This window comes from Lynx canadensis, chromosome D2, assembly GCF_007474595.2.
Source record: "Lynx canadensis isolate LIC74 chromosome D2, mLynCan4.pri.v2, whole genome shotgun sequence".
Lineage (NCBI taxonomy): Eukaryota > Metazoa > Chordata > Mammalia > Carnivora > Felidae > Lynx > Lynx canadensis.
Genome location: NC_044313.2, coordinates 8,991,727 through 9,018,525, shown reverse-complemented (window position 1 = coordinate 9,018,525; position 26,799 = coordinate 8,991,727). Strand labels below are relative to the sequence as shown.

Here is a 26,799-nt window from a genome sequence, read left to right as displayed (position 1 = left end):
TGACTGATCCAGACTTCCAAGGAGAAACCAGACTCCACAGTGGAGGTGAGGACTATGTGTGAAAAGAGGGAGATCCTTCAGGGCCCCTCTTCATAATACGAGGCTCCGTGATTAAGGCCAATGGCAAACTACAACAACCCAATCCAGCCAGGATGACTCATGGCCTAGATCCTTCAGGAATGAAAGTTTGTGGCATTCTGGGGTAAAGAATCACAACCAGCTGAGGTTCTTGATGAAAGCAGAGGGAATACAGAACGAGCAGTATAACTAACTAGCTGCTACTACCATGGGACCAATTATAGAAACAGGGACTGTAATTATGATTATTTCCTCCTTACCTGTTATGAATACACTGGTGTGTATTCACATACACTTATGGACGTATGTATACATATACATAATATACACATATCGAGCAAATGTCCTTGTTTTCTTTCCTCTCTCATTCCCATTCATATAACATGTATTGTCTTCGAGTCAGTATTTAAGTAGTAGTAAAATCTTTTTTAAAAATCTACTTTATTTTATTATTATTTCTTAATTACTGTTTATTTTCGAGCGAGAGAGCACAAGCAAGGGAGAGGGGCAGAGAGAATCTGAAGCAGGCTCCATGCTCAGGGCAGAGCCTGACGCAGGGCTTGATCCCATGACCCTGGATCATGACCTGAGCCGAGATCAAGAGTTGGGCTCTCAACCGCCTGAGCCACCCAGGTGCTCTGTAACTGGTATTTAATTTCATTACAGTATTTCAGTTACGGGATATCAGAAAAATAATCAACATCACTCAAATATTTGCCTCCTCTTCTGGGGAAGGAATTCGTGTGTTTTCCCTCTGCCAGTGTCCCTCTCTCCCGGAGGAGGGACCCTAAGGTTCTCACACGCAGTGATGGCAGTTCAGGGAGCTAGGAGATCGCATCTGTAAGATAGAGGGAGAGGTGCGGTAAGAAAGGCCAGGGGGGGGGTAGGAGTGAGGATCTGTGGACACAGCTGAAGGTAAGCAGCCCTTAGTGACCAGATGGGTCCTCACCACATAGGCATGCCCCCTGCTCGCTCCCACACCAGGACACCACTCCCCACCTGGTGGCCGGCCCAGAAGTCTCTGAGCTGACAGGACCTGGTTGAGTGTCCAAGCTCCTTGGGAGCACCATTCCCCATGTCACAGGTGCTGGTCTTGCCACTCTTGCACCGGTGTGAGGCCAAATGCTTAGTCCAGGGACCTCGCTAGGAATGGCTCCCCTTGAGTCACAGTAAAGGCTTGTGTCCTCCCCAAGAACCCCAACATCCTAGAGCCCAGTGATGGGTTCTGGGCTGCAGGACAGTCAGGCTATCACAGAGGGTTGAGGGCAACCAGAAAGGGTTTCCACCTAGAATATCCGGTCTCTGCCTACCTCCACAGAAAATTCTGTAAAAATTAGTCACATCTTTCTCCTGCTCAGCCAGTTCCAACTGAACTGAGAATAAAATCCAAACTCCTTATCTGACCTACAGGTCCTTCACCTTTTCCATTATCTGCCTCTCCTTACCTTCCCTGCCATCGCCTTCCCTTCAGTGACACCCACCACACTGGCCGACCACCTTTTTTGTGGACGTGTTAAGTAAGCTACTTGCTGCTTCCTCGGGGCCTCTGCACTTGCCCTTTCTTTTGCCTTCATGTACCCCTCCAGCCCAGATCACACATGACAGCCTCCCCCTTATCTCTGTGTTTGCTCAGATTTCATCTTCAACATGCACTCCTGGCCACTCTAATATTGCCCGCCCCACCCCCACTGAGGCAGTCACTCTCTAACCCCTCGTCCTGCTTTATTATACTCAGAGCACCTCTCACTATTTGAATTTTTTGTTTTTGTCCCCCACTTAGAATATGAGTTCCATGAAGGTAGGGCTGTGTCTGTCATGTTCAATTCAGTATTCTCAAAACCTAAACTATTAGCTAGTGGATATCTGTTGAGAGAAAAAAAGAAGGAAGGAAAGGAGGAAGGTAGGGAAGGAGGGAAGAGGAAGGAAGGAAGGAAGGAAGGAAGGAAGGAAGGAAGGAAGGAAGAAGGAAGGGAGGGAGGGAAGAAGGAAGGGAGGGAGGGAAGAAGGAAGGGAGGGAGGAAGAAGGAAGGAAGGAAAGAAGGAAGGAAAAAAAGAAGGAAGGGAGGGAGAAGAAAGGGGGAGGGAGGGAGGGAAAGAAGGAGGGAAGGAGGGGAGGGAGGGAAGGAGAAAGAAGGAAGGAAGGGAGGAAAGGGAAGGAAGGAAGGAAGGAAGGAAGGAAGGAAGGAAGGAAGGAAGGAAGGGGAAGGGAAGGGAAGGAGGAAGGAAAGAAAGGAGGGCAACTCTACACTCTCATACACTTGTTCTTGTTCATACACTTGTTCAAGGACACCAGGATTCCTTTCTATCGTCTGCAAATAGTACTTAAGGGACTTTAATTCCCCTACTTCTGGCCCTCTGGACATAATGGTTTAAAATTCCTGGCAACTGAACCTGGACCCACACTTTCTTTTCCTCCTCATCCTGTGTCATCGCTCTCCTTGCTGTCGGCACCCTGGCAGGCGTCTGGCAACACAGCTGGAACCAGAGTATGCCCGGGAGCCACACTACCTGCCTCGCCTGGCTGATCCTTTAGAATCCAAAGGCGTTCATTTTTAGAGAGGAGCAGTGAAGGCTTACGATATCAGCAGTGCTACCTGCTTCGTGATCTGAACAAATAACAGGGCGAAGGCTCAACTCTAACTCGGTGCCGTGATGAATTACTCAGTGCCTGCGCGGGCCAGGGGCTGGAGATCCCCTGCGAGGAAGTTTTTAGCTGGGAACTTTCTGTAAGCTTTCCAGGAATGAGCCGGAGAGGGAACACTCAAGTTGGGGCTTGCTGATAATACACCAGTCACACAGCTGCTCCATTCCCACATAAATTTAGTCCTTGGCCGGTCACACGGACACATTTCCCTGAAGGTGGCCAGAGGGCCCATGCAGCCAGCGGTTATGAAACACCGAGAAGTATAAAAGCTGCTAGCCCTCTGGGCTGTTTTTCCCAGAGATGGAGGCTCTGAGCAGGCTTGTCCCCTTGGCCCTTTTCATCGTGCCGTGTTTGGCAGAGTTCAACTGGACCCAGTCTGAAGGTAAGAAACTTGAACCAGTTTTTCAATCAACACAGGGATATATTAAGAGGCACCTGCCAGAGATTTTTAGTTTTAAAACCTTCTGTTGCTCTCAACATGGAAAAATAGTACTCATATATATTCAGGGGGTACTAAATTGGTACCAGTTTATTCTAGATGATGTGACAATATATAAAAATAAAAAGCATGATTCTACCAAGTGTTTTACTTCTAAAAACTTATCTTTAAAGAATTAATATCGGGGCGCCTGGGTGGCGCAGTCAGTTAAGCGTCCGACTTCAGCCCAGGTCACGATCTCGCGGTCCGTGAGTTCGAGCCCCGTGTCGGGCTGATGGCTCAGAGCCTGGAGCCTGTTTCCGATTCTGTGTCTCCTCTCTCTCTGCCCCTCCCCCGTTCATGCTCTGTCTCTCTGTCCCAAAAATAATAAACGTTGAAAAAAAAAATTAAAAAAAAAAAAAAAGAATTAATATCAGTACTTCCCAAACACTTCCAAAAAACAGAAGAGGAAAGAACACTTCCAAACTCATTTTAGGAGGTCAGCATGACCCTGATACCACAGCTAGACAAGAACATTCAAGAAGAGAGTAGGGGTAACTTTAATATATCCGACAAAATAGATTTTAAGTCAAAAACTGTAACAGAGACAAGAAGGTCATCACAATGAAAAAATGAGTTAATTCTTCAAGAGGATAATAATTGTGAATATATATGCACCCAACATCAAAGCACCAAACATATAAAGCAAATACTAACAGATCTGGAGAAACAGACTACCATACAAGAATAGTAGGAGAATTTAATACCTCACTTTCAACAATGGATAAATCATCCAGACAGAAAATTACTAAGGAAACGTTAGAACTGAACTACGCTTTAGACCAAATGGACGTTACCAACACATACAGAACATTCCATCCAAGAGAAGCAGATACACATTGTTCTCAACCACACATTGAAGATTCTTCAGGACACATCATATGCTCGGTCACAGAACAAGTCTTAACAAATTAAAAAAGACTAAAGTCACATGGAATTTCTGGCCACAAGGGCACGAAATTAGAAATCTATAATAAAGGAAAACTGAAAAATTCACAGAACTATGGAAATTAAAAAACACAATCCTGAACAAGCCATTGGTCAAAGAAAAAATCCAAATGGCAAGTAAAAAATACCTTGAAATAAATAAAAATGGAAACAAAATATATCAAAATTTATGGGATGCAACAAAAGGCAGTCCTACTAGGGAGGTTACAGTGAAATGGCTTCATTATGAAAGAATAAAGCTCTCAGATAAAGAGCTTACCTTTACATCTTAAGAAACGAGAAGAGGGGTGTGGGTGGCTCAGTCAGTTGAGCGTCCGACTTCAGCTCAGGTCATGGTCTCGCAGTTCATGAGTTTGAGCCCCTTGTCAGGCTCTGTGCTGATGGCTCAGAGCCTGGAGGCTGCTTCGGATTCTGTGTCTCCCTCTCTCTGCCCCTCCCCTCCCCACCTCTCTCTCTCTCTCTCTCAAAAATAAAATGAAAACATTAAAAAAAATAGAAAAACAGGCTAAACCCAAAGAGAGCAGAAGGAAGGATGTAGCAAAATCAGAGCAGAAATAATAAAATGGAGACCGAAAAGATCAGTGAAACTAAGAGTTGGGTTCTTTCTAGTTTCGTGCTGTAACTGAGATACAATACTGTGTACAAGTTTAGGATGGACGGCGTAAGGATTTGACTTACACATATGGTGAAATGATTACGGTAAGTTTAGTTAACATCCATCTCATATAGATGCAAAAAAAAGGGTTTTTTTCCTTGTGATAAGAACTCTTAAATTTACCTTGTTAGTAACTTTCACATATACCATATGGCATATGGTATATATGACAGTGTTAACCAGAGTCATGGTGTTGTACATTACATCCCTAACACCTATTTATCTTATAACTGTGAGTTTGTACCTTTGGACCACCTTCCTCCAATTCCCCCTCCCCTCACTCCCACAACTGGTACCATGAATCCAATGACTTTTTCTTGAAGTTCAATCCTTTCCTTCCTTCCTTCCTTCCTTCCTCCCTCCCTCTCTTTCTTTCTCTCTTTTTCTTTCTTTTTCTTTCCTTTTCTTTCTTTCCTTCTTCCTCCCTCCTTCCCTTCCCTTTCCCCTTCCCTTCCCTCCCCTTCCCTTCTCCCTTCCTTTCCCCCTTCTCTTCCCTTCTTTTAGATTTCACATATAAGTGAGATTATAGAGTATTTGTCTTTCTGTTTGACTTACTTCACTTAATATAATGGCCTCAAGGTTCATTCATGTTGTCACATACGGCAGGATTTCCTTTTTAAGGCTGAATTGTGTGTGTGTGTGTATGTGTGCGTGCACGCGCGTGTACATCTATTCATCCATCGATGAACGCTTATGTCGTTTCCGTGTCTTGGCTATTGTAAACAGTGCTGTTATGAACATGGGAGGGCAGATTCTCTTCAACATAGTATTTTTGTTTCCTTCAGATATATTCCCAGAAGTGGAATTATTGGATCCTTTGGTAGTTCCATTTTTAATTCTTTGAGGAACCTCCATACGGTTTTCTACAGTGGCTGCACTGATTTACAATCCCACCGACAGTGCACGAGGGTTCCTTTTTCTCCACATCCTCACCAACACTTGTTATTTCTGGTCATTTGATTTTAGCCATTCTGACAGGAGTGAGGTGATACCTCATTGTGGGTTTGATTTGCATTTCCCTGATGATGGGTGATGTTGAGCATCTTTTCATGAGTCTGTTGTCCATCTATATGTCTTCTTTGGAGAAATGTATGTTCATATCTTCTGGCCATTTTAAAATTGGACTGTTTGGGGGTTTTTTGGTGTTGAGTTGAATAAGATCTTTTTTTTTTTAGGTAGGCTTCATGCCTAGTGCAGACCCCAACACAAGGCTCTTGACCCTGAGATCAAGACCTGAGCTGAGATCAAGAGTCGGATGCTTAACCTACTAAGCAACCTGACTATGCCTCTTCGTAAGTTCATATATTTTGGATACTAACCCCTTATCAGTATGTCATATCTTCTCTCATTCCATAGGTTCCATAGTTGTTGTTTGTTTCCTTTGCTGTACAAAAGCTTTTCATTTTGATGTGGTCTTAATAGTTTATTTTGCCCTTGTTTCTTTTCCTTAGGAAACATACCTACAAAATGTTTCTATGGCAGATGTCAGAGAAGTTACTGCCTATGCTCTCTTCTAGGATTATTATGGTTTCAGATCTCACATTTAGGTCCTTAATCCATTTTGAGTTTATTATTCAGCCTTAAAAAAGGAAATCCTTTAAGGAGCACAGAGTAGTATGCAGAGTTGCTAAATACTACATTGGTACATCTGAAACTAATGTAATGCTGTATGTTAACTATATGGAATTAAAATTAAAAAAAGAAAAAAAAGAAACCTGCCATTTGCAGTAACATGGATAAACTGGGTGATGTTATGCTAAGTGAAATAAGCCAGACACAGAATTACAAATGCATGATCTCACTTATAAGTGGAATCTCAAAAAAACTTGAACTTATTGTAACAGAGTAGAATGGTGGTTACCAGGGAGTAGGTGTGGGGGAAATAAGAGATGTTGGTTAAAGGGTACTAATTTTCAAGATAAGTACTTAAAGGGTACTAACTACAAGATAAGTAAGTTCTAGATTCCTAATGTAGAGCATGATGGCTACAGATGTCTATACTGTTTACTTGAAATGTGCTAAGTACATAGATATCAAGTGTCTAATGGGAACTATTTGAGGTGATATGTTAATTTGCTTGAGTTGGGTAATCATTTCACAATATATAGATATATCAAAACATCATGTTGTACAACCTTAAATACACACAATTTTTATTTGTCAATCATATCTTTAAAATAACACCTACAAAACAGTTAAGTATTAAGCTACACGGCCGTATGGGATCCGAGGCAGGAGGTGAAGACCCACAAAGCCCTGGTCCTGCAACTCAATGCCACGAGGACTGTACCTGGACACTTGAAAGACCAGAACATGAAAGCATCAGACTCACCTTTCCTGCTTCAAGTAGAGACTTTGGTCTTCTAAAAAGGATGGCTGAAAAGTCTGGCCATACTGACAAATCTCTGTGGAAAGATGTCAGCTGCGCCCAGAAGTTGTGGTAGGAAAACCCACAACCCAGCTGACGATGGGAATGGCTGACAGCCCCTGACCAGACTGTGCTCCCCGACTGGCTCACATGGAGGCTGAGAACTTGTCTCAGGTCACATAGTAAGTGGAATGATCAGCATTAGTACCCAGCTAGTCTAGTTCCAGATTCTAGGCCCTGAAACACTAAACTCGCAGTTCCAGACTTTGCTGTGCATCACTCAGCAGGGGAGTTTCCCAAATCCCAGATGCACAGGCTGAACATTGTGCAGTTAGCTCAATATTCTGGGGGTGGTGGGGAGGGAACCAGGTACCAGTGCTGTTTTATTTTAAATTTTTATTTTCACTTTTTAAATGTTTGAGAGAGAGAGAGAGAGAGAGAGGAGAGTACAAATGAGCGGGGAGGTGCAGAGAGAGAATCCCAAGCATCTCTGTGCTGTCAGCACAGAGCCCAAGGAGGGGCTCAATCTCATGAACCATGAGACCATGACCTGAGCTGAAATCAAGAGTCAGATGCACAGCCAACTGAGCCTCCTATGCAACCCCCCCCAATTTTTTATTTTGAAATAAATATACACCCACAAGCGTTTTCTAGAAGTGCCCAGGTTATGGCAGTGCGAGGCCAAGCTGAGGATGGGGCGCTGCCCTACCAGACTCTCTCAGGGCTTCGTGAGAACTTCCCCAGTTAATCAGTCCTCTCAACAGCCCTCTGGGGTGGATGCGATCTAATCCCCACTCGGCGGGTAAGAAATCCCAGAGAACTCACTTCACGTGCCCAGAGTCACGGACCGATACAGGCAGCAGAGGGACCGGATCCCGGCACCCTTGCTCCAGCGCCCCTACGCTCCCCCTCTGCCCGTGGTTCTAAACCGGAGAGTCTCAGAAGCGCGGGAGGGTTTTGCAAAAGCGCGGCTGTGGGACCCTGGGCCCAGATTCTGACCCGGACGGGGGTGGCCGGGGCCCGAACGTGCACGGGTAACAACTTCCCAGGTGCTGCTGGTGCGGTCAAGGTGCCACACTTTTGAGACTCGTGGCCCTTCGCCAGGGAAGTTGGAATTCATTTCTGGCCCTGAAGGAAATAAAAAAGAAGGGGCGCTTCCGTATTTCCCAGAATTCAAGGGCTATTAATTAAGAATCACATACACTATCCCTGATGTGTCGAGAAAGAGAGGACGGCAGCGGGGCAAGAGCGAGGGAGGGGAGACGAACATTGCCCGTCTTAGACGCTTCTGTGTGCCGGGCCTGTGCCGGTGCTCCCTGTTCAGATGATTATAAACCTCCCACAGGATAAGATGAAGGCTGTGATATCCCCATTTGCAGAAGGGGAGTGAGGTGAAATCCTGAATAGCTCAGCCAAAGTTACGCAGCAGGGAAGGGGCTACGGTGGAAGAATTCAGGTTTGTCTACCCTCGCGGTGTTCCCTCTAAGCCATCTTGCAACTGTGTCAGGATTCGGGGGCCATCCGGAGAGACCCTGTCAGCATGGGCAGAGGACAATGAATCATCCGGGTCTGCCCTGTCCATGCAGGGCACGGACCGTCCTTATGGATGAAGACTGGGGGATGTGAGGGAAGGAAGGGGCGTCTCGGGAGATGCTACATGTCCCTTACCGTGAGCGAGGCGGCCGTGGAGGAAGAGTCGCTTCCCATTTCTACGGCCTTGGGTTCCAAATGTCAAAGGGGATGAATTCTAAATAAGAAGATCCCACCCCACGGTTCGCACTGGGGCACGAGGAACAGGAGAGATGGAGACGGGAAGGAAAGGAGTCCTGGACCCGAGTCCCCCCCCCCCCTGCCTATAGGATCGCTGGCAAAGCAGTTCAGTTCCCTGAGCACTTGTGAAGAGACAGTGGATGCTGCGTGGTTGACAAGAGCGGTGGTGATGGTGGCTGTTAATGGTGGAGAGGTTTCGATGAGAACAGGTGTTTTACTACTTTGTAAAGTGTGATGCTAATGTGAGCAGCGGACCACTTTCCTAGTGAGACATGTTTCTCCCGAATGTCAAAGGAAGTAGGATCATATAGCTATACATGTTGTGAATGTCCCACAAATCAGAAAAGACTAGAAAAAGTGATATGCAAATTCTCCTGTGACTACGGTCAGAGCGTGTTCCACATGCTGTATTACCTCTGTAGTATATAAAAATGAGTAGCATTATCTAAATTAGCCCTTTTTTTTATTTTTTCTACAGAGGCATGAGTAGGGAGAGGCGCAGAAGGAGAGGGAGGGAGAGAATCTTAAGCAGGCTCCACGCCTAGTGTGGCTTCTTGGGGGCGGGGCTGGATCTCATGACCCTGAGATCATGACCTGAGTCGAAATCAAGTCAGACGTTAACTGCCTGAGCCACCCAGGTGCCCCTAAATTAGCCCTTATTCCAAAGAGTAAATTCACCAAAACACTGAATGAGTGTGAAATACCCGGTTTCCATAAACATAAAACATTTTCGGCAAAGATTCACTGAAAATAAAACTTTACTGTTTCCTTGAGACAAGTAATTCCAAAGTGGATAGGTTTATTTTAAGGGCAACTAGATCACTCTTGAACACACATACGATAGTTATCATACGTCTGCCAGAGAGAACCGCAGCCCCCTTGATTCACACGCTTTCTTCCTTCAATGCAGGCCTCAGAGCTTCACACCGGAAACACACGAGAGAAGGCCTCTGGCAAGAACCTGTATCTGCTCAGGAAAGGAGGGGACTGTACACTTTCTGGGTTTACTGAGATCAAACAGGATGAATTCTCTCAATTTACCTCAAACGCTAAGTCTAAAGTAATAATGCCAACAAGGAACAGGCCAGTTCTGATGTTTACTTTCTACCTACTGCTACACTTTATTGAAACAGATAATAACGGCCCCGGTGCATACGTACGCATGCGAAACACAATGCCTCAGCGTTATCGAGCGTAAACACCACCCGATCGTGATCTGAATGAAAGGCTTTTAAGTTTTAGGTACCTAATTTTCCATGAACAATCAATTAGAAAAAGAAAAATCATCAAATACTCTAAGCATTCTTTTTCATACTCCTAAGACCATAAAATAAGCCCTATTATAAATAAAAAATATACTTCTATCAAAAACATTATACAACACAGACTCATGGATTGCATTAAAAATCCTTAACATGTTTCAACACTGAAGCCAGAAACACACATACATTTCTGTCAGAGTGAACAAGACTGTAAACAAAAATAATTTATAACCCTATGTGTTGTTAAATCTTAGCGCACAGTACCGGATTCACAGTAACAAGCAGAGCTAAAATGAACACTGAGGTCACCGTCCGTAAGATGGTGATCCTCAAATGCCATTAAATACTTGCCTTGAACTTGTGGGGTTTTGGCTTTCTAATAAATACGTAATAAATATCTGTAGCGCACGGTCCGTGTCGAGCACTTATCTTTCTCCGTTTGACAGTCTTTCCCCAGAGTCCCACTGTCGGAGGGCCATCCCGGCGGGGGGCGGGCAGGGACTCTGCAGCACGTCCATCAACAAAGCCATCTTTGTATCTATGTGCTTCTGCAGTTTATGTATCCGCTGATCAATGTAGTCCACAAGCTTCTTTTCCATCAGTTCCATATTTTTAGTAAGGACCTTTTCCAGGTAGGAGCACACAGGCTGCTCTTCCGTGCTACAAATAAATTAAAACACACACACACAATATAACAATGATCCCTGATGTCATCACAAAAGCAACCAAACTACTAAAAACAAGCAGCCAACACACATTGCCGAAATCTGCCTCCATAGCTGTGCTCTCTTCGTACAACATATTTCCAGGTTCCAAAAATACACATGGAACAGGCAACCACGACCCTGAGTGCCCAAAGTATTCTGAATCTTTAATTCTTTAACCACGTAAGCATACAACTGAAATGAGAATATAAAAATGAAGAGAATTTCTACCCTCAAAGAAGAAATCTTTATAAAAGGTCTGGAATCAGCAAGTTGTTTGACACTCCTGACACTGGGGAACAGTGAGTGGCTCAACTGGTTGGGTGTCCGACTTCAGCCTAGATCATGACCTCACCGTTCCGGAGTTCAAGCCCTGCATCAGGCTCTGTGCTGACAGCTCAGAGCCTGTTTCAAGATCTGTGTCTCCCTCTCTCTCTCGCCCCTCCCCACTCGCACTCTGTGTCTCTCTCAAAAATAAATAAACACTTAAATAAAGTCATACAGTCGCGCATACACTAAAAAATAAAGTCCATAATTTTCTGGAATGTCCTTCATTACGATGATTTGTAACTTTTTATGTAAAAACACATCTATCACCCTGCACCAAATGTTCCTTCCCAGAACACTCTCTTCTTTGTGAAGACTACATAACCCCCGCAACTATCTTAACTTGGTATCCAAGAAAATTCTTTTCCTTTCTCTATAAATTTTGAAAAAGGTTAGCTCATTTCGCATTGACAGAGCTGAGAGGAATGGAGACATTCAATCTCACCTGGCCCCAGAGCAGTTTTTAATCTCAACTTAATTTTTTTGGTTTGCTTTGTTTGGTTTTGTCTGTTTAGCCACATCACATACCAACTAGAGTTCACTGATGTAATCTATCAACAACTAAAGAATAATGGTTTTTCTCCTGACCGAGAATCCTTACTAAAAAATATTACTACGTAATAAATATCCTTACTGAAAACCATACTTTTTTTCCAATAACTTGCTAAACTCCTCAAATTTCAATGCTGCTGGAGACTTTAAGAAAATTTCAACCAATAAAACTACCTCATTTTACATGTGAAAAAAATCTAAGCCACAAGATTTAACCGGTAAGGCAAAAGAGTTAAGCCAGAACTATGACCGGAGTCATGAATTTCAGTCTAGTGCAATATCCTGACACATTACATCAACATGAAGGATGGGGAAACATACCAAATACTTAGCCACCCATTAATCACACCAAGGCTGCAAAAACATTAGAATTATGAGGTCAGCAGATAAGGGTCTGTACACTATAAACGATTAGAAGCTTAAAAATGTCATTGATGACCAGACTAAAATTAGCCTATGGCAAACAAGACCTACAAAGAAAATCTACTATGATGACTCAGTGATTATAATCAGGCACAAATGTTTATATTATGGTTTCCACGGCCCCTCCCCATTTATACAGATAACTTTCTACTCCAACCCTTATTTGATGCTTGTACCCCTTCCATAAAATGCCTAAGAAGTGATCAACATCTTCAGTTTTAGACCTCTCTTTAAAAGTAATCCATTCTCCCCTACAGAATATTTATTCCCTATAAGTATGTTAATGTGTAAAACGCAGAAGCTGCTAAAATGACCTCGGGAAACATTTTCAGGCAGTAGTTAGTGAAACGAATGTTTTCCTCCAACTGATTCTTCCACCTATGAAATCTAAATCACACTTGCCTTAAATACTTACGCAACACCAGCAATGTCTCCACCAGCCTTAGGGACGGTTTCCTGCCACTTGGTGTTACGTCCCACGCGGAGATGGCTAACTTGACTACATAAACTCTGGAGAAAAGGCAGCAAGTCAGAGTTAGGTATATTCGAGTTGTCACTTGCTTTCTTTGGTAGGAGAGAGAAGAAACCGCATTTTTGAGGTCATTCTCAAGAAGAACATGGCTTGGTGACACAGTTTTATACTCTCGGAGGCTCGTAGCCTTTCCGCCACCGGGTGTCTGCAGACTTTGATCGGTGCAAGCTTTCAAGTCTTCAGTCACGTTTCCAGAGGTCAAGCCGGTTCTGAAAGGAAAAGGCGTGGACGGGGACTTGTCTAAGGCCCCCGAAGCAGATGATGACTGCAGGTCAATTCCACGTCTGTAGCCAGGATTTCCCAAAACCGACTGAAGCTGCTTGCCAATGGGAATACGATTCTGAGCAAGGTAAAAAAACACACGTCTCTGTTAACAGTCATGACAGCTAACTTTGGGGGTAATGACTGTGAGGCAGGCAACGTGCATTCTTTCATTTGACCCTCAAAACGTCCACACGAAGCAGGCTACGATTACTACCCCCATACTGAGTGGAGGAGACCCAGGCTAAAGGTCACTTGTCTACGGTAACACAACTAGTTAAGTGGCAGAACTGGGGCATGAACCTGGGCCACCTAACTCCACAGTCCAGGCTTTTAATGATTTCTCCGTAGTTTCTCCCTAAAGGAAATACTAAATATTAGCATGCTTGGTAAAAGTGCATTAACATTCACGTCTCCGCTACAAAGGCCTCCTTAATTTATGGTAAAAATATACTACTCAACTGAGTCACGATAATTGATAATTTTCTTAGAATTGAGTACCATCCATCAAGTTTCATATAATAAGCTAACCTAAGGAAATCTACTACTAGCTTATCACAAAAGACACGCCAGATAGCTTACATGCTCTAAGGTACTGATGATGTTCCATCGGTACATTTGTGACGTCTACAATGACTGAAATGAGCAAACTTTTTGGCTATGTCTGCCTTAATGATTTGCGGCCTCAACTGAACTGGTGCTATATTATTTCATGAGAAAATCCTGGCTCACTTCTGGGATGAGGTTACATGATGTCCCATACAGGGCCTGTTTGTGCCGCACCCTTGGATTCTTCCTCAAGAGAAGAGCAGAACTACTTCTAGCGGACTTGACTCTTAAGTTTCAGGGCTCTATCCTAAATTCAAAATACAGAACTCTATTACACACTCTTATCGGGGGTATCATCTCATACTTACTGTTGCTCAATACCCAGTGAAAGAGAATGAGAAAAGTATTATTAAGGTTAGCTAAAGAAACTCAGTATATACATCTTCCAGATATTCTAAAAAAATGATTCCTGGATCATGCCAACCCCAAACTCAATTCAGTCAACAAATATTTACCAGAAATTGACTTTGTGTTTCAGGCATAGGAAATGAGACAGTGAACAAAACCAATGAAAATCACTGACATGTGGAACGTATAAGAGAGTAGGAAACAATGGAAGGAAGGAAGGGAGAAAGGAAGACAATATCATGTGCACAGAGACAGTGATAAATACTTAGGGATAAACAATGCAGGAAAGGGGAATAATGAAAGCCAGAGAAGATGGTGGTGTAGGAGTAGGGGAGTCTCCACAGAACTTCTGTTACTGAAGTGAAGAAATACTCTAGAAAGAAATGTGTTCTTCTATTGAATCCAAGTTTTGAATAAGCCTTAAATTAAATTATTCCAAGAAGATGAACTGTATACAATTATGTTATATAACTACATGCATATTATATACAAATTATGTGTAAGTTTTATATAAATTTGTATATAATTGCATGTATTATATGCAATATTTTTTCTATGTTTTGTATAGAATTACATACATATTATATACAGAGCATACAATTATACAAATGTATATATATATAAATTACGTATGTAATTCTATACAAAATTTTTAAAGTAAACAACTCTCCTCTGGTGGAAACGAGCTTTACTCAATCATGATGACAAAGCTAAATGATTTTTGGTAGCAGTATAACAGAGCAAAAATACCTTAATGACAGAAAATTGAAAAGTCTACATAAACAGCAGTGAAATCAACGTCAAAATTGCATATGACAATTACTTTGGCAGAAATGTTAATTATAAAAATCCAAATGTTAATAAGGTATTTGCTATGCAAGGTTTTCTTTTCTGATATATCAAATTTTGATTATAAGAAATTCACTGATTATAAAAATTCGTATTTTTTTCAAATAAAAGCTCTTTAGGTGATTTACCTTTCCTCTTTGTATTAACTATCAAGGAATTCAGAGGTAAGTCTATGTGGCAGTGCAATAAATAAACTTTAAGTGCTAGTGGCTATTCTATTTCCTGTCGTTTGATTTCACTGAATTCTTAATTTCTTGTACATTGGCCTTACAAGGTACAACAAGCCCTTTTAAAAGCAGGCAGAAGGGGGTGCCTGGGTGGCTCAGTCGGTTAAGTGTCCCAACTTCAGCTCAGGTCACGATCTCATGGTTCATGAGTTTGAGCCCCGCGTCGGGCTCTGTGCTGATAGCTCAGAGCCTGGAGCCTGCTTCGGATTCTGTGTCTCCCTCTCTCTCTCTGCCCCTCCCCTGCTCATGCGCTCACTCGCTCTCTCTCTCTTCTCTCTCTCTCAAAAAACATTAAAAAAATTTTTTTAAAGCAGGCAGAGGGATGTATGAAATAATTTCTAACAATGGATCCATGTCATGTTATATGGAAAACAATTACAGAGTAGCCTAAAAGAACATGAAAGCATTCATGTAGAATTATGTCTATACGTATATATGAATATGTAAAAAATATTGTGTATACATAACTTCATATATGCACATGTATATACCTCCAGGCTTGTGAAAAGTTGTTTATCTCTGAATATCCGGTCAGATATCTGAAAGGATTGACTAACTTTAGTTATCACCTTGAAAAAGCAAGAAAAAAAGATATTTGTATTTCAAAGGTGAAAAAAGTAAACCGTGTAAATCTTGCACACCTGAATTTGTTCTTCGAGAAAATGGGGCACACCCTTTCACTCAGATAACATTAAATGAAAACTACATGCTAGGGCACTTTGATATAGTATCCCATTCAATTTTTCCAAACGGTAAAGCAAAAACAAATCAAAGCCAGCAAATTTGAACTTCAAATGTAATGAAATAAAATACGACTTTAATAAAACTTTCAAGAACACAAGCAACCCCATAGCCCAGGTGAAGCAAGGAGAGGCGTAGGACTCCTAACAAAGCTTCCCGGGTTGTTTCTTTCCCCTTCAGGACAGGCCCTGCCCAAATTAATGTAGGAAGGTGTGTGCGGTTATACAACTTCCATAGAAGGAATAGTTTTGGTCATGAAACATCCCTACTTCATTTATTTATTTTTTAAGATTTTATTTTTAAGTCATCTCTACACCTAACATGGGGTTTGAGCTTATAACCTGAGATCAAAAGTTGCATGGCTCTACCAGCTAAGCCAGCCAGGAGCCCCAAAATATCCCTACCTTATACTCAACAAATAGTTGATACATGACAATAGCTTACATGACATTTTCCCGGGAGACATTCCATAGACTCTGGTTGTTAATAATATGCAATCCTAGAAATCCAGGTATATCATGTAAGAATCATCCCATAAATAGAGCCTCCTCACTTGGAAGAAGTCTTTTATTAGCATGTTTAAAAGAAGATTTAACTGGATTACTTTTTGTCTTCCCCAAATGTCCTCATATACAATGATTTAGTGGGGGGAGGGGGGAGGGCACAACATGTGTGTTGGATGGAAGGACGTGCACGTATTTCTACAAGTACAGAAAACTCCAGGATACACACCAGGCAGGGAACAGAATGAGAGCTGGGAAAGCACTTTTATGATTTACTTAATGCACTTTTTGTTTAATAATATAAATTACTGTCCAATTGGCTAAAATACAGTGTGTAAAGTGTGCTGTTGGTTTTTGGGGTAGATTCACGTGGTTCATCGCTTACCTACAACACCCAGTGCTCATCCCAACAAGTGCCCTCCTCAATGCCCGTCACCCATTTTCCCCTTTCCCCCACTCCCATCCACTCTCAGTTTGTTCTCTGTATTTAAGAGTTTCTTATGGTTTGCCTTACTTAATTTACTTCTGAACAGATTGAAATTCAAGGCAAAGAAAACACGTATCTTTGGAATTAAAGAAAACTTAAAGACATGGCCAAAAAAATCTATTATCCATGTTATCCCTTTTTCCAAAGCTAAGTTTTTAAAACATAAAAATTGGTCCATGAGCTGACTTTAATTCCTTAACCCTCTCTGATGTTTCCAAAGTCTTGCACACACAAAAAAATTTCTTCTTGTTTTTACATTTTCAATCTCTGTCTCCATAGGATCCTTGTCCTCAATCATTTGTTTTTAAAATATACTATGCATAAGACTCACCAGGGGATGCTTGAAATACTGATTCCTGGAAACCACCTTCAGAGTTTCAGGTCACTGGCAACAGCCAGTAATCTGTATTTTATAAATATCACAAGGAATTCTGATACAGGCAAGTTCCTTATCTCTACCATTCTTGAAACAAACCCATAATACCCTGGGACCTCAACATTCCAGCTACCCCCATTTAGTGCCTAATCCCTCAAAATCTGGTTTCCACCTCATGGTTATTCAAACTGACCCCCTGAAGCTCTCTAAGGAGTACTCAGTTGATAATCCAAATCCTATATATCGTATACTTATCTGAAGCCTTAATCAAGACAGACCAGGTCCCTGTTCACATGAAGCTTACATTTTAATGAGATAGACCAATATATAATAAATAACAACAAAATGATCAGGAAGGCTCTGATGAAAATATGATACAGATTTGGAGGAAAAAGCTATTTTAATTGTTTAGTTTTCAGTTTAATTTTTATTCATTTTGAAAGAGAGAGGGAGGGAGGGAGAGTGTACACGCACGGGGAAGAAGCGGGAGAGAGGGAGAGAATCCCAAGCAGGCTTCATGCTCTCAGCACGGAGCCCGATGTGGGGCTTGAACTCACGAACCATGAGTCAGACGCTTAACTGACTGAGCCACCCAGGTGCCCTGGAAAAGGCTATTTTAAACTGGTAGTTGGGGAAGGTCTTAATAAGGATGTAACATTTAAGCTGGTATCTTAATAAAAAGAAAAAGCCAGATTTGCCAAGGTCTGGGGAAAGGGCTTCTGGAGAAAGAGAAAAGTTAAGAGTGCAAAGGTCCCGGACACATCGGAGTATCTGAGGAATACACACATCAGCATGTCTGGGGCAAGGTGTCCAAGGAGATTTGGTAGGAAGGAGATGAGGTTAAGGAGTCCAAGAAGGCCCAGACCTTAGATGCCAAGGTAAAGAATCTGGGTTAATTCTGAGAGTGAGAGAAGCAGTCAGAGGGCTTTACACAGGGGGAAGGACGAGTCTGATTTACCCTTTGAGATTATTTTGCTTGCCCTGTGGAGCACGGACTGTGGTGGAGCAGGAGGCCCAGTCAGAGACTTCCTGCGGCATCAAGGTGAGATAACGGTACAGGAGAAAGAAAAGTATGAACCTGGTATTTTTTTGAACCCCTCCTTTCCAAGGTTCCTGTGACCACCGTCCACTTTCCTAGTCTCCCTTTCTTCCCATTGTGTCGGTGACACCTGTACTAAATGAATATTGGTTGAGAACCCTCGCTGGCTCGGTCAGTTAAGCGTCCGACTTTGGCTCAGGTCATGATCTCATGGTTCATGGGTTCAAGCCCTGCACTGGGATCCATGCTGTCAGCATGGAACCCGCTTCGGATCCTCTGTCTCCCTCTCTCTCTGCCCCTCCCCCAGCTGCACTCTCTCTCTCTGTCTCTCTCTCCAAATAAATAAACTTTAAAAAAATTAATAAATTACTATTGGTAAATCTCGCGAGAAACGCACAAGTTGTTTATTATACTATTTGTTTTAAACTTTCCCATGAATCCTATGATCTTAGCAGTATTATCACTTAGATTTTGAACCTGGGGAAATTTATGTCAAAAAGATGAAGCAACACCAATAGCACAAGTACAAATGTCAGCACCAGAACCTGCCATCAGGTCTCCTGACATCAGGTCTTTCCTGCTGCTACTCGGTCGCACCGCTGGTCTTCCGCTCTCCTATTCCTTTTCCCTCTCCCTGTGTCCTTCCCAAACACAGCTACTCCTCATGGACCCTTCTTCCTTGCTCTGGCTCTCCCTTCATTTCCTTCCCCACCCTCTGCTAGGGTGCCCCTCGCAAACCTCCCTTCTGCTTCCTGCCACAGGCACTGTTGGATTCACATCCATGATTCAATACTCCCCAAATCAAACTTCCTTTCTCCCAAGTAGCCTCCTCCCTTGGGTTCCATTTATACTGTTGGGAGCCCCATCTTCAAAACCTCAATTTCACTTTTAACTCTTTTATCTTTCTCCAGCGACACCAATATCAAGTTAGCTGTCAAGCCCTGACGGCACCGTCACCTTAGCAACTCACAACCCAGCATCAGGTACGTCCAATTTCAGACCCTCCTTAACTCCCACCTGGATGAGGGCAGGAACAGGCAGCTGCTCCCCTTGGGGTCCCACATCCTACTGATTCACCGTACCCCTCATTCCTCTTATGTATAACTCTGGGTTCGAATTTCCCAAAACACAGGCAAGACCACCTATGAACTTTTAAGACAGCATTCAAAGCCCCCTATGATCCGGCCCCAAGCCCAACTCCCCCTACCACTTCTTCACCCCAGAGAAGTGAACTTCTATCCATTTCCTAGCTATATCCCGTTCCTTCTAGCGCTGAAGAGTTAATCCATGTTATTTTCTCTCTCAAACTGCATCCCTCCAAATTTACTTGCCTGGTCCCCTCCTTCTTTCTAAAGGCCTAGATAAAATGAGACTATAAAGATCCTTAAAGATAGGCTACAGACTAATCTTTGAACTTTCTAAAGTGCTCAAAACACTGCCTCATTCACTGAGAGGGTGCTTAATAAATATTTGCTGAATGAATGAGTAAATTCATGGAAAACTGTGAAGATATGTAACAAAAATATTTTGGAAGAGGGTAAGTCTATAAAATGTTATTTTACAAAAGTAAATAAAGGTACGCATTAAATCACTATCTTTTCAAAACATTAAATCAATCTTTTTCAAAGAAAAACCACATCAATACATGTCCTTAAAAAAGCCACCTTTTTGAAATTTTTAACGGTTATCTGGAGAGAATCCATTTCTACCTACCTGCTGCTGAAATCTAACCATATCCATCAGTTGCTGAGCTCCAGGTGACAACTTTGACCCCATGGACTCCATGATAGTCTGGACCCTCTGGAGGTCTATCCTTGATCCTAGAGCAGGAGAGCTTGTTGAAGAACTGGCTGAAACCCGCCTCATGTGTACCACAACTTTACTGATGAACACACACTGCTTTTCACCAAAGGAGAGCAACTGTTACAAAACAAAGACGTTCCAGAAAATAATGATATTAAACAATAATCACTATTCAAGGTGACTTTTTAACATAAACTAGCAACAGTAATGTATTTAAGAAAACAAAACATTAAATACATTTTCATTTTTTAGAGTTTTCCTGAAAATTGTAGTGGTCAGCACTTCTAATTTATTATCAGGCTCATAGGAACTATTTATATAAAACAGTATCATTTGAGGGGTGTCTGGGTGGCTCAGAGTAAGCATCCAACTTCACCTCAGGTCATGATCTCACGGTTTATGAGTTCAAGCCCGCATCCGGCTTTCTGTTGTCACCATGGAGCCTGCCTCAGATCCCTCTCTCTCTCTTTCTGCCCCTCTCCCATTCTCTCTCTCAAAAATAAATAAACATTAAAAAAAAAAAAGGTATCATTTCAAACTGAAAAAATATACAGAATAGCCAAAAGGGACTATAATAAAGTTCCATTCACTTAAATTAATGAATAAAAATAAACTATGCCAATCTGAGAATTTAACATAGCACAGCTAGCTATAATACTATTTAATACAAAAGCACTTCCAATTTACTGAAATCCTAAAAATAAGTCAGTCTCTTAAAATTTAGAATTATATGGGAAAGTTAAAATGGTCTAACATAACCTGCTAGTTCACACAAAAATGATGAGGTCAGGGGTGATTTTCTGACTTGTCAAAGGGCTACCCAAATTAGTAAGAGCAAGCTTGGAACACAGCCCTTCTGGTTTCTCTAGTAGTGTCCTGCTCAACACTTTTGCTGCCTCATTTCATCCATGTTTCTGAACCAAAAGACATTTTATGTGTGATATGGACAACACAGTAGCACGTGGAAAGGAAACAGAATCAGACAGAACTGGGTTCAATGATGACTCTACTTAGAGCCTGTGTGATCCTGGGAAAAGGCGAAAACCTGAATCAGGAATAAAATGAGGGAGGGTAATAACAATGATTTCACATGTTTGTTATGAAGATTAGGTGTTAAAGTTCCCAGTACCTACCACTGAGTAAGTGCTCAAAAATATGCATCAGGAACCATTAACTTTCATATGTTATTGCTCCAGAATAAGCTCTAGTAGGTGTAGGATCTCTCTAAATCAACCTAGCCTTTGCACTCCCACAGAGTTTCCAAAGAACAGTTACAAAAAGCACTTACCTTCAGAGACACATAAAACCACATGTAACATAAAAACACAAGTCAAACCAGACCCATGATCCAAGAACTTTGAGTGTGGCAGCAAAGAGGTGGACTGTCCTCAACAATCAAGGAATCTCCCTATTAAATTTCTACACCTACCCTCTAACCTCCCTACTATCCCTTTTCTGCTTTTTCACCCTCATTGCCCGACCACTGAATATGGGACACATTTTACTCATTGAGTTGGCTTATAATCTATCTCATTACACTAGAATGTAAGCAACATAAGGGCAGTCATTCATTATATTACTGCTAATTCCTACATGCCTCACACAGTATCTAACATCAGCAGGCATTCAAATACTTGAATGAAGGAATCACTTTAAATAAATCTGAAAGTTATTAATATATACTAAATAAAACAATATCTTGGAATAATCAGTTCTGTTAATTTGCCACCAGCAGATAATGAAACTACTTATTTTGTCTTATTCTAAAGTCTTGTAACCCTGTATAAAGTAATGTGGAGACAAAAAGATTGCAAGTGTTTATTTCCTTTTTACAAAATTTAAAAACACAGGGGGCCTGCATGGCTCAGTCAGTTAAGCATCTGACTTCAACTCAGGTCATGATCTCATGGTTCACAAATCCGTGCCCCACATCGGGCTCTGTGCTGACAGCTCAGAGCCTGGAGCCTGCTTCGGATTCTGTGTCTCCCTCTCTCTCTGCCCCTCCCCAACTTGCATGCACACTCTCTCTCAAAAATAAACATTAAAAAAAAATTTTTTTTAAGTATCTTATAGAGATATAATCCACATGCCAAACAATCGAGTTAAAGCGTACAATTCAGTGGATTTTAGTATATTCATAGAGTTGTGTAACCTTTGCAATTTTAGAACACTCCAAAAAGTAGCCCTTTACCCACTGCCAGTCACTTCCCATCCCACCAAGTCCCCCAACCCTAGCCAACAACTAATCTTTAGTCTCTATGCATCTGCCTATTCCAGACCTTATATATATATACATACATATATATTCCATATATATGTGTAATCACATACATATTCCAATATATATATATATATATATATGTATATATACATATATTCCATATATATATATGGAATCACACAAATATACATTATATATTTATGGAATCACACACATATATATATTTATGGAATCACACAAATATACATATATATATTTATAGAATCACACAAATATATATATATATATATATGGGATCACATATATAATTTATGGAATCACACACATATATATTTATGGAATCATACAAATATATATACATATATTTATGGAATCACAAATCTATATATATATATATTTATGGAATCACACAAATCTATATATATATAGATTTATAGAATCACACAATACATATATGTATATATTGTGTGATTCCATAAGTATATATATGTATACATATATATGTGTATAATATACTTATGGAATCACACAATATATGGCCCCAAATTCTTTCACACAGTATAATGTTTCAAGGTTCACCATGTCTGTAGTATGTTTCAGTAATTCAATGCTTTTATGACTAAATACTTCCCCATTGTGTGGGTATACTATACCATATTTTCATTACATTCATTAGGTGACAGACAGTTGTGTTGTTTTCTTTGTAAGCTTTTAGCTATCAGGACTGATGATGATGAACATTCATGTAATACCAAGGAGGGTTTTTTTTAGTCCTCTAATTTTATTTATTTAAAAAAGTTTTTTTAATGTTTATTACTTTTGAGAGAGAGAGACAGAGAGAGAGAGTGAGTGTGTGTGCAAGTGGGGGAGGGCCAGAAAGAGAGGGAGACACAGAATCCAACCAAAGCAGGCTCCAGACTCTGAGCTGTCAGCACAGAGCCCGACGTGGGGCTCAAAATCACGAACTGTGAGATCATGAGCCAAAGTTGGATGCTTAACCAACTGAGTCTCCTAAGGTATCCCTATTTATTTATTTTTGAGAGGCAGAGAAAGAGAGAGAGAGAGAGAGGAAAGAGAGAGAGAGAACACACGGGTGAGCAGGCAGAGAGGCAGACAGAGAAGAAGAGAGAGAATCCCAAGCAGGCTCTGTGCTGTCAGTGCAGAGTCCGGCTTGGGGCTCAATTCCACAAACCATGAGATCATGACATGAGTCAAAATCAAGTCAGACACTTAACCAACTGAGCCACCCAGGTGCCGTTTAGGTCCTCTAATTCATCCATGAGGTACTTCCAAAGAAAGAGATTTGGCGAGGGTCACTTAACTAGTCAACAAAGCAGAATTAATATCCTGGGCCTACGTACTCCGGTTTGGTACTTTTTCTAGGCTCTAGTTTTCCCTTCTGTATTTTTCATACTTAAGACATCACTCCAAATCCCTGATTTTTGGATGCTCTTCTCTAAACTTCTCTAATTCCCTTCCACCTTTCTTGATATAATGAAACCAAAACTGCCTGCAGTTATCATGACACCATATTTTTATACATAAAGACAACCAGGAACAAAGGTAGATGAAGCATATTACGAAACCAACAGAAAAGAAGCACAAATTACAAACCATTTGCAGTTGGCAACTTAGTTAAAATTTAGTGATGACTTACCTTTATTTTACAAGCATGGCTGGAAGACTCCAATTTTAAATATTTTTGTAGAAAATAATTTCGTGCTCACTAAAAATAAAATTGAAAGTTACTTTTACTTTATGATTTTCAATAAACTTAAAAACAAATTGTTTCAAATGAATAAGCAAAAAAAAAAAAAAAAAGAAAAAGCAGAATCAGACCTATAAACACAGAACACAAACTGATGGTTGCCAGAGGAATGGGCAAAATGGATGCAAGGGCATGGGAGATACAGGATTCCAGTTACGGAATGAATCAATTATGGAAATAAAAGGTACAGCGTAGGGAATATAGTCAACGATACTGTACGGTAACTGATGGTAGTTACACTTGTGAGCACAGCATAATCTATAAAGATGATGAATCACTATGCTGTATACCTGAAACGAATGTAACATTGCACGTCAACTATACTCGAATTAAAAAAAAAATTTGTTTTAGTTGTTTCTAAGCCATTACTTAAATCCTGAGATTCAATTAGGGTAGAATCTTTGTAGAATAACCTAGAGAAAAATCAGGGACCCTGGGGGCCAATGTTGCTTGAGCCACCAAACTTGATTTTGGCCCAGAGTCGAGGAATCAAGCCCCACATCAGGCTGCCTGTTGAGCATGAAGCCCGCTTAAGATTCTCTCACTCTCTTCCGCTCTTTCTCTCCCTCTGCCTTTCTCCCCCACTCACATGCTCTCTCTCTCTCACCAAACAAAAATAAGTCTTTAAAAAAAAAACCTAGAGAAATAGCAAAAAACAGGCTGAATTGTGGGTTACATAGGCTGGGAGGCACCGTCTTGGGTCTGTCTGCTACTTACAATAGACTTCCTTCCAGAAAAATGTATGCAGTGTTCCAGACTAACTGCCCAATTATCTTTGGAAGAGACACCGTTGTACGTCCATGTAGAAAAAAGGCCAAGAAGAAGAATAAGGACTACACTGTAGTCTGCACAGTTTATACAGTCTGACTACCTAGTATGACCCTCTATCTAGTCAGCTCCCTCAATTAGCTCTAAATTTCCACATTTCTAAAAATTGAGAAAGGTGACCTAGACTATCTATCTCCAAGATCTTTTATTTTTTTAATTTTTTTTTTTAACATTTATTCACTTTTTGAGAGACAGAGACAGAGTGTGAGGACGGCGGGGGCAGGGAAAGAAGGAGACACAGAATCGGAAGCAGGCAGGCTCCAGGCTCTGAGCTGTCAGCACAGAGCCCGAAGCGGGACTTGAACTCACGAACTGTGAGATCATGACCTGAGCTGAAGGGACGCTCAACCGACTGAGCTACCCAGGCGTCCCAATCTCCAAGATCTCTTAAAAGGAGAAAGTTCTAGGGGCGCCTGGGTGGCGCAGTCGGTTAAGCGTCCGACTTCAGCCAGGTCACGATCTCACGGTCCGTGAGTTCGAGCCCTGCGTCAAGCTCTGGGCTGATGGCTCGGAGCCTGGAGCCTGTTTCCGATTCTGTGTCTCCCTTCTCTCTGCCCTCCCCCGTTCATGCTCTGTCTCTCTCTGTCCCAAAAATAAATAAAAAACATTGAAAAAAAATTAAAAAAAAAAAAAAGGAGAAAGTTCTATTCCTGCTGGTATGTTTTTCTCTTCTCTCCCTTAGTGCTGGCCTCAATGTCAGAGAATCAGTAAATACCACAAACCCTGGGGAAAAACAACACTGCTTGGGGGAACACTTCTGCATGAACAAGTTACAAACCTGTTATCCAGATCACTACAAACATTCTTGCCCCTACTGGTTCCACAGTACTCCTCTCCTAAGTATACTTCCATATTTCTTGCGGAACTTAAAATGCCAATAGAAACGATCTCTTCACCTCCGTTAGGGTCGCATCTCAGGTAAAGGAAGCAGGGGTTTTCATCTTGGTCACTGTTGAGGCTTCTTTTCAAAATCACCAGATCTTGGCTGAAAAGAATTGTTCAAACTCTCACACAGTGCACCTGTCTGAACGCTGCTCACGACCCTCCTACTGGGTCACCAGGACTTCTTCTAACTCCCTCCCATTTACCACGGCGGTCCCCGCACCCTCCCAAGCACCCAACAGACGCTCAAGACAGATTCACAAGGAGATGGGCACGCCACCCACCGGGGTTTTCCCCTCTACTTTCTCCTCGACTGTGGATTCAAGCCTCTGCAGTCCTGCTCCTTCAACATAAAAAGTTCCCTGGGCACCTACTGTGCGCACAAGAGTGGGAAGCAGAATGCAATAAAAGGCAAACGTGGCTCTTTCTCATAATTAAGCTGATGGGGATTCTCGACAGTTCGTTTTTCTAACGCCCCCTCGGGTCGACAACAGAGAGGCCTCCGTCGGGTCGCCTGGGGGAGGGAGGCGGACCCCGGGGGCGACCCGGCGGAGATGCGGGGCCCCCGCAGTCAGGTCCTTCCCGCACCCCGGGCCCCCCACCCTCTCTCCGCTCGGCCCCGCCTCCCCTCCCGGCTCCCCCAGGAGCGCGACCATCCCGGCGCCGCGGCCCCGGTCCCCGCCGGCCCTGCTCACCCCGAGTCAGGCGGCGCCAGCAGCTGCTCCCAGTCCAAGTCCGGGGCGCCGACACCAGCCCGGGTGAGATGGAGACTCCGGGCCAGGGCTCCGCAGGCAGCATCCCAGGAAGAGGCCAGCATCGGGCGGCGAGTCACTCCCGCCTCCTCGGCCCGGGTGTCCATGCTGCAGCCGCCAGCCGAGGCCAACCCCGGAACCTCTCTTCCACCGCTTGCGTTTCCGCCAGAGCGACGGAGGTGAAAAAGCACAGCGCCTTCCGGCTCGGCAGGCTTCAATTCCAAGACCAGCAGCTCCTTGTCCAGTGGGGAAAGAACTAGGTACCGGAGACGCGCATGCGCGCGCCAGCCAGCCTCAGCAACGCGGTTCCAAACCTGCCCGGGAAGAGCTCAAGGACAGAGCATGCGCTCCGACGGCCCCTCGG

At 42.5% G+C, this 26,799-nt stretch overlaps 1 protein-coding gene across 1 annotated transcript; it reads right to left on the bottom strand.

Moving 5' to 3' along the window:
• Window positions 1–9,681: 9,681 nt before the first annotated feature.
• On the bottom strand, window positions 9,682–26,753 carry LOC115526979 (ATPase PAAT-like). The gene is given in 8 exon segments (XM_030334282.1): window positions 9,682–10,863; window positions 12,625–12,788; window positions 12,791–13,081; window positions 19,895–20,101; window positions 23,863–23,903; window positions 23,906–23,931; window positions 25,580–25,786; window positions 26,379–26,753. Coding segments are annotated over 8 exon segments (1,335 nt in total). The 5' UTR covers window positions 26,543–26,753; the 3' UTR covers window positions 9,682–10,628.
• Window positions 26,754–26,799: the final 46 nt, after the last annotated feature.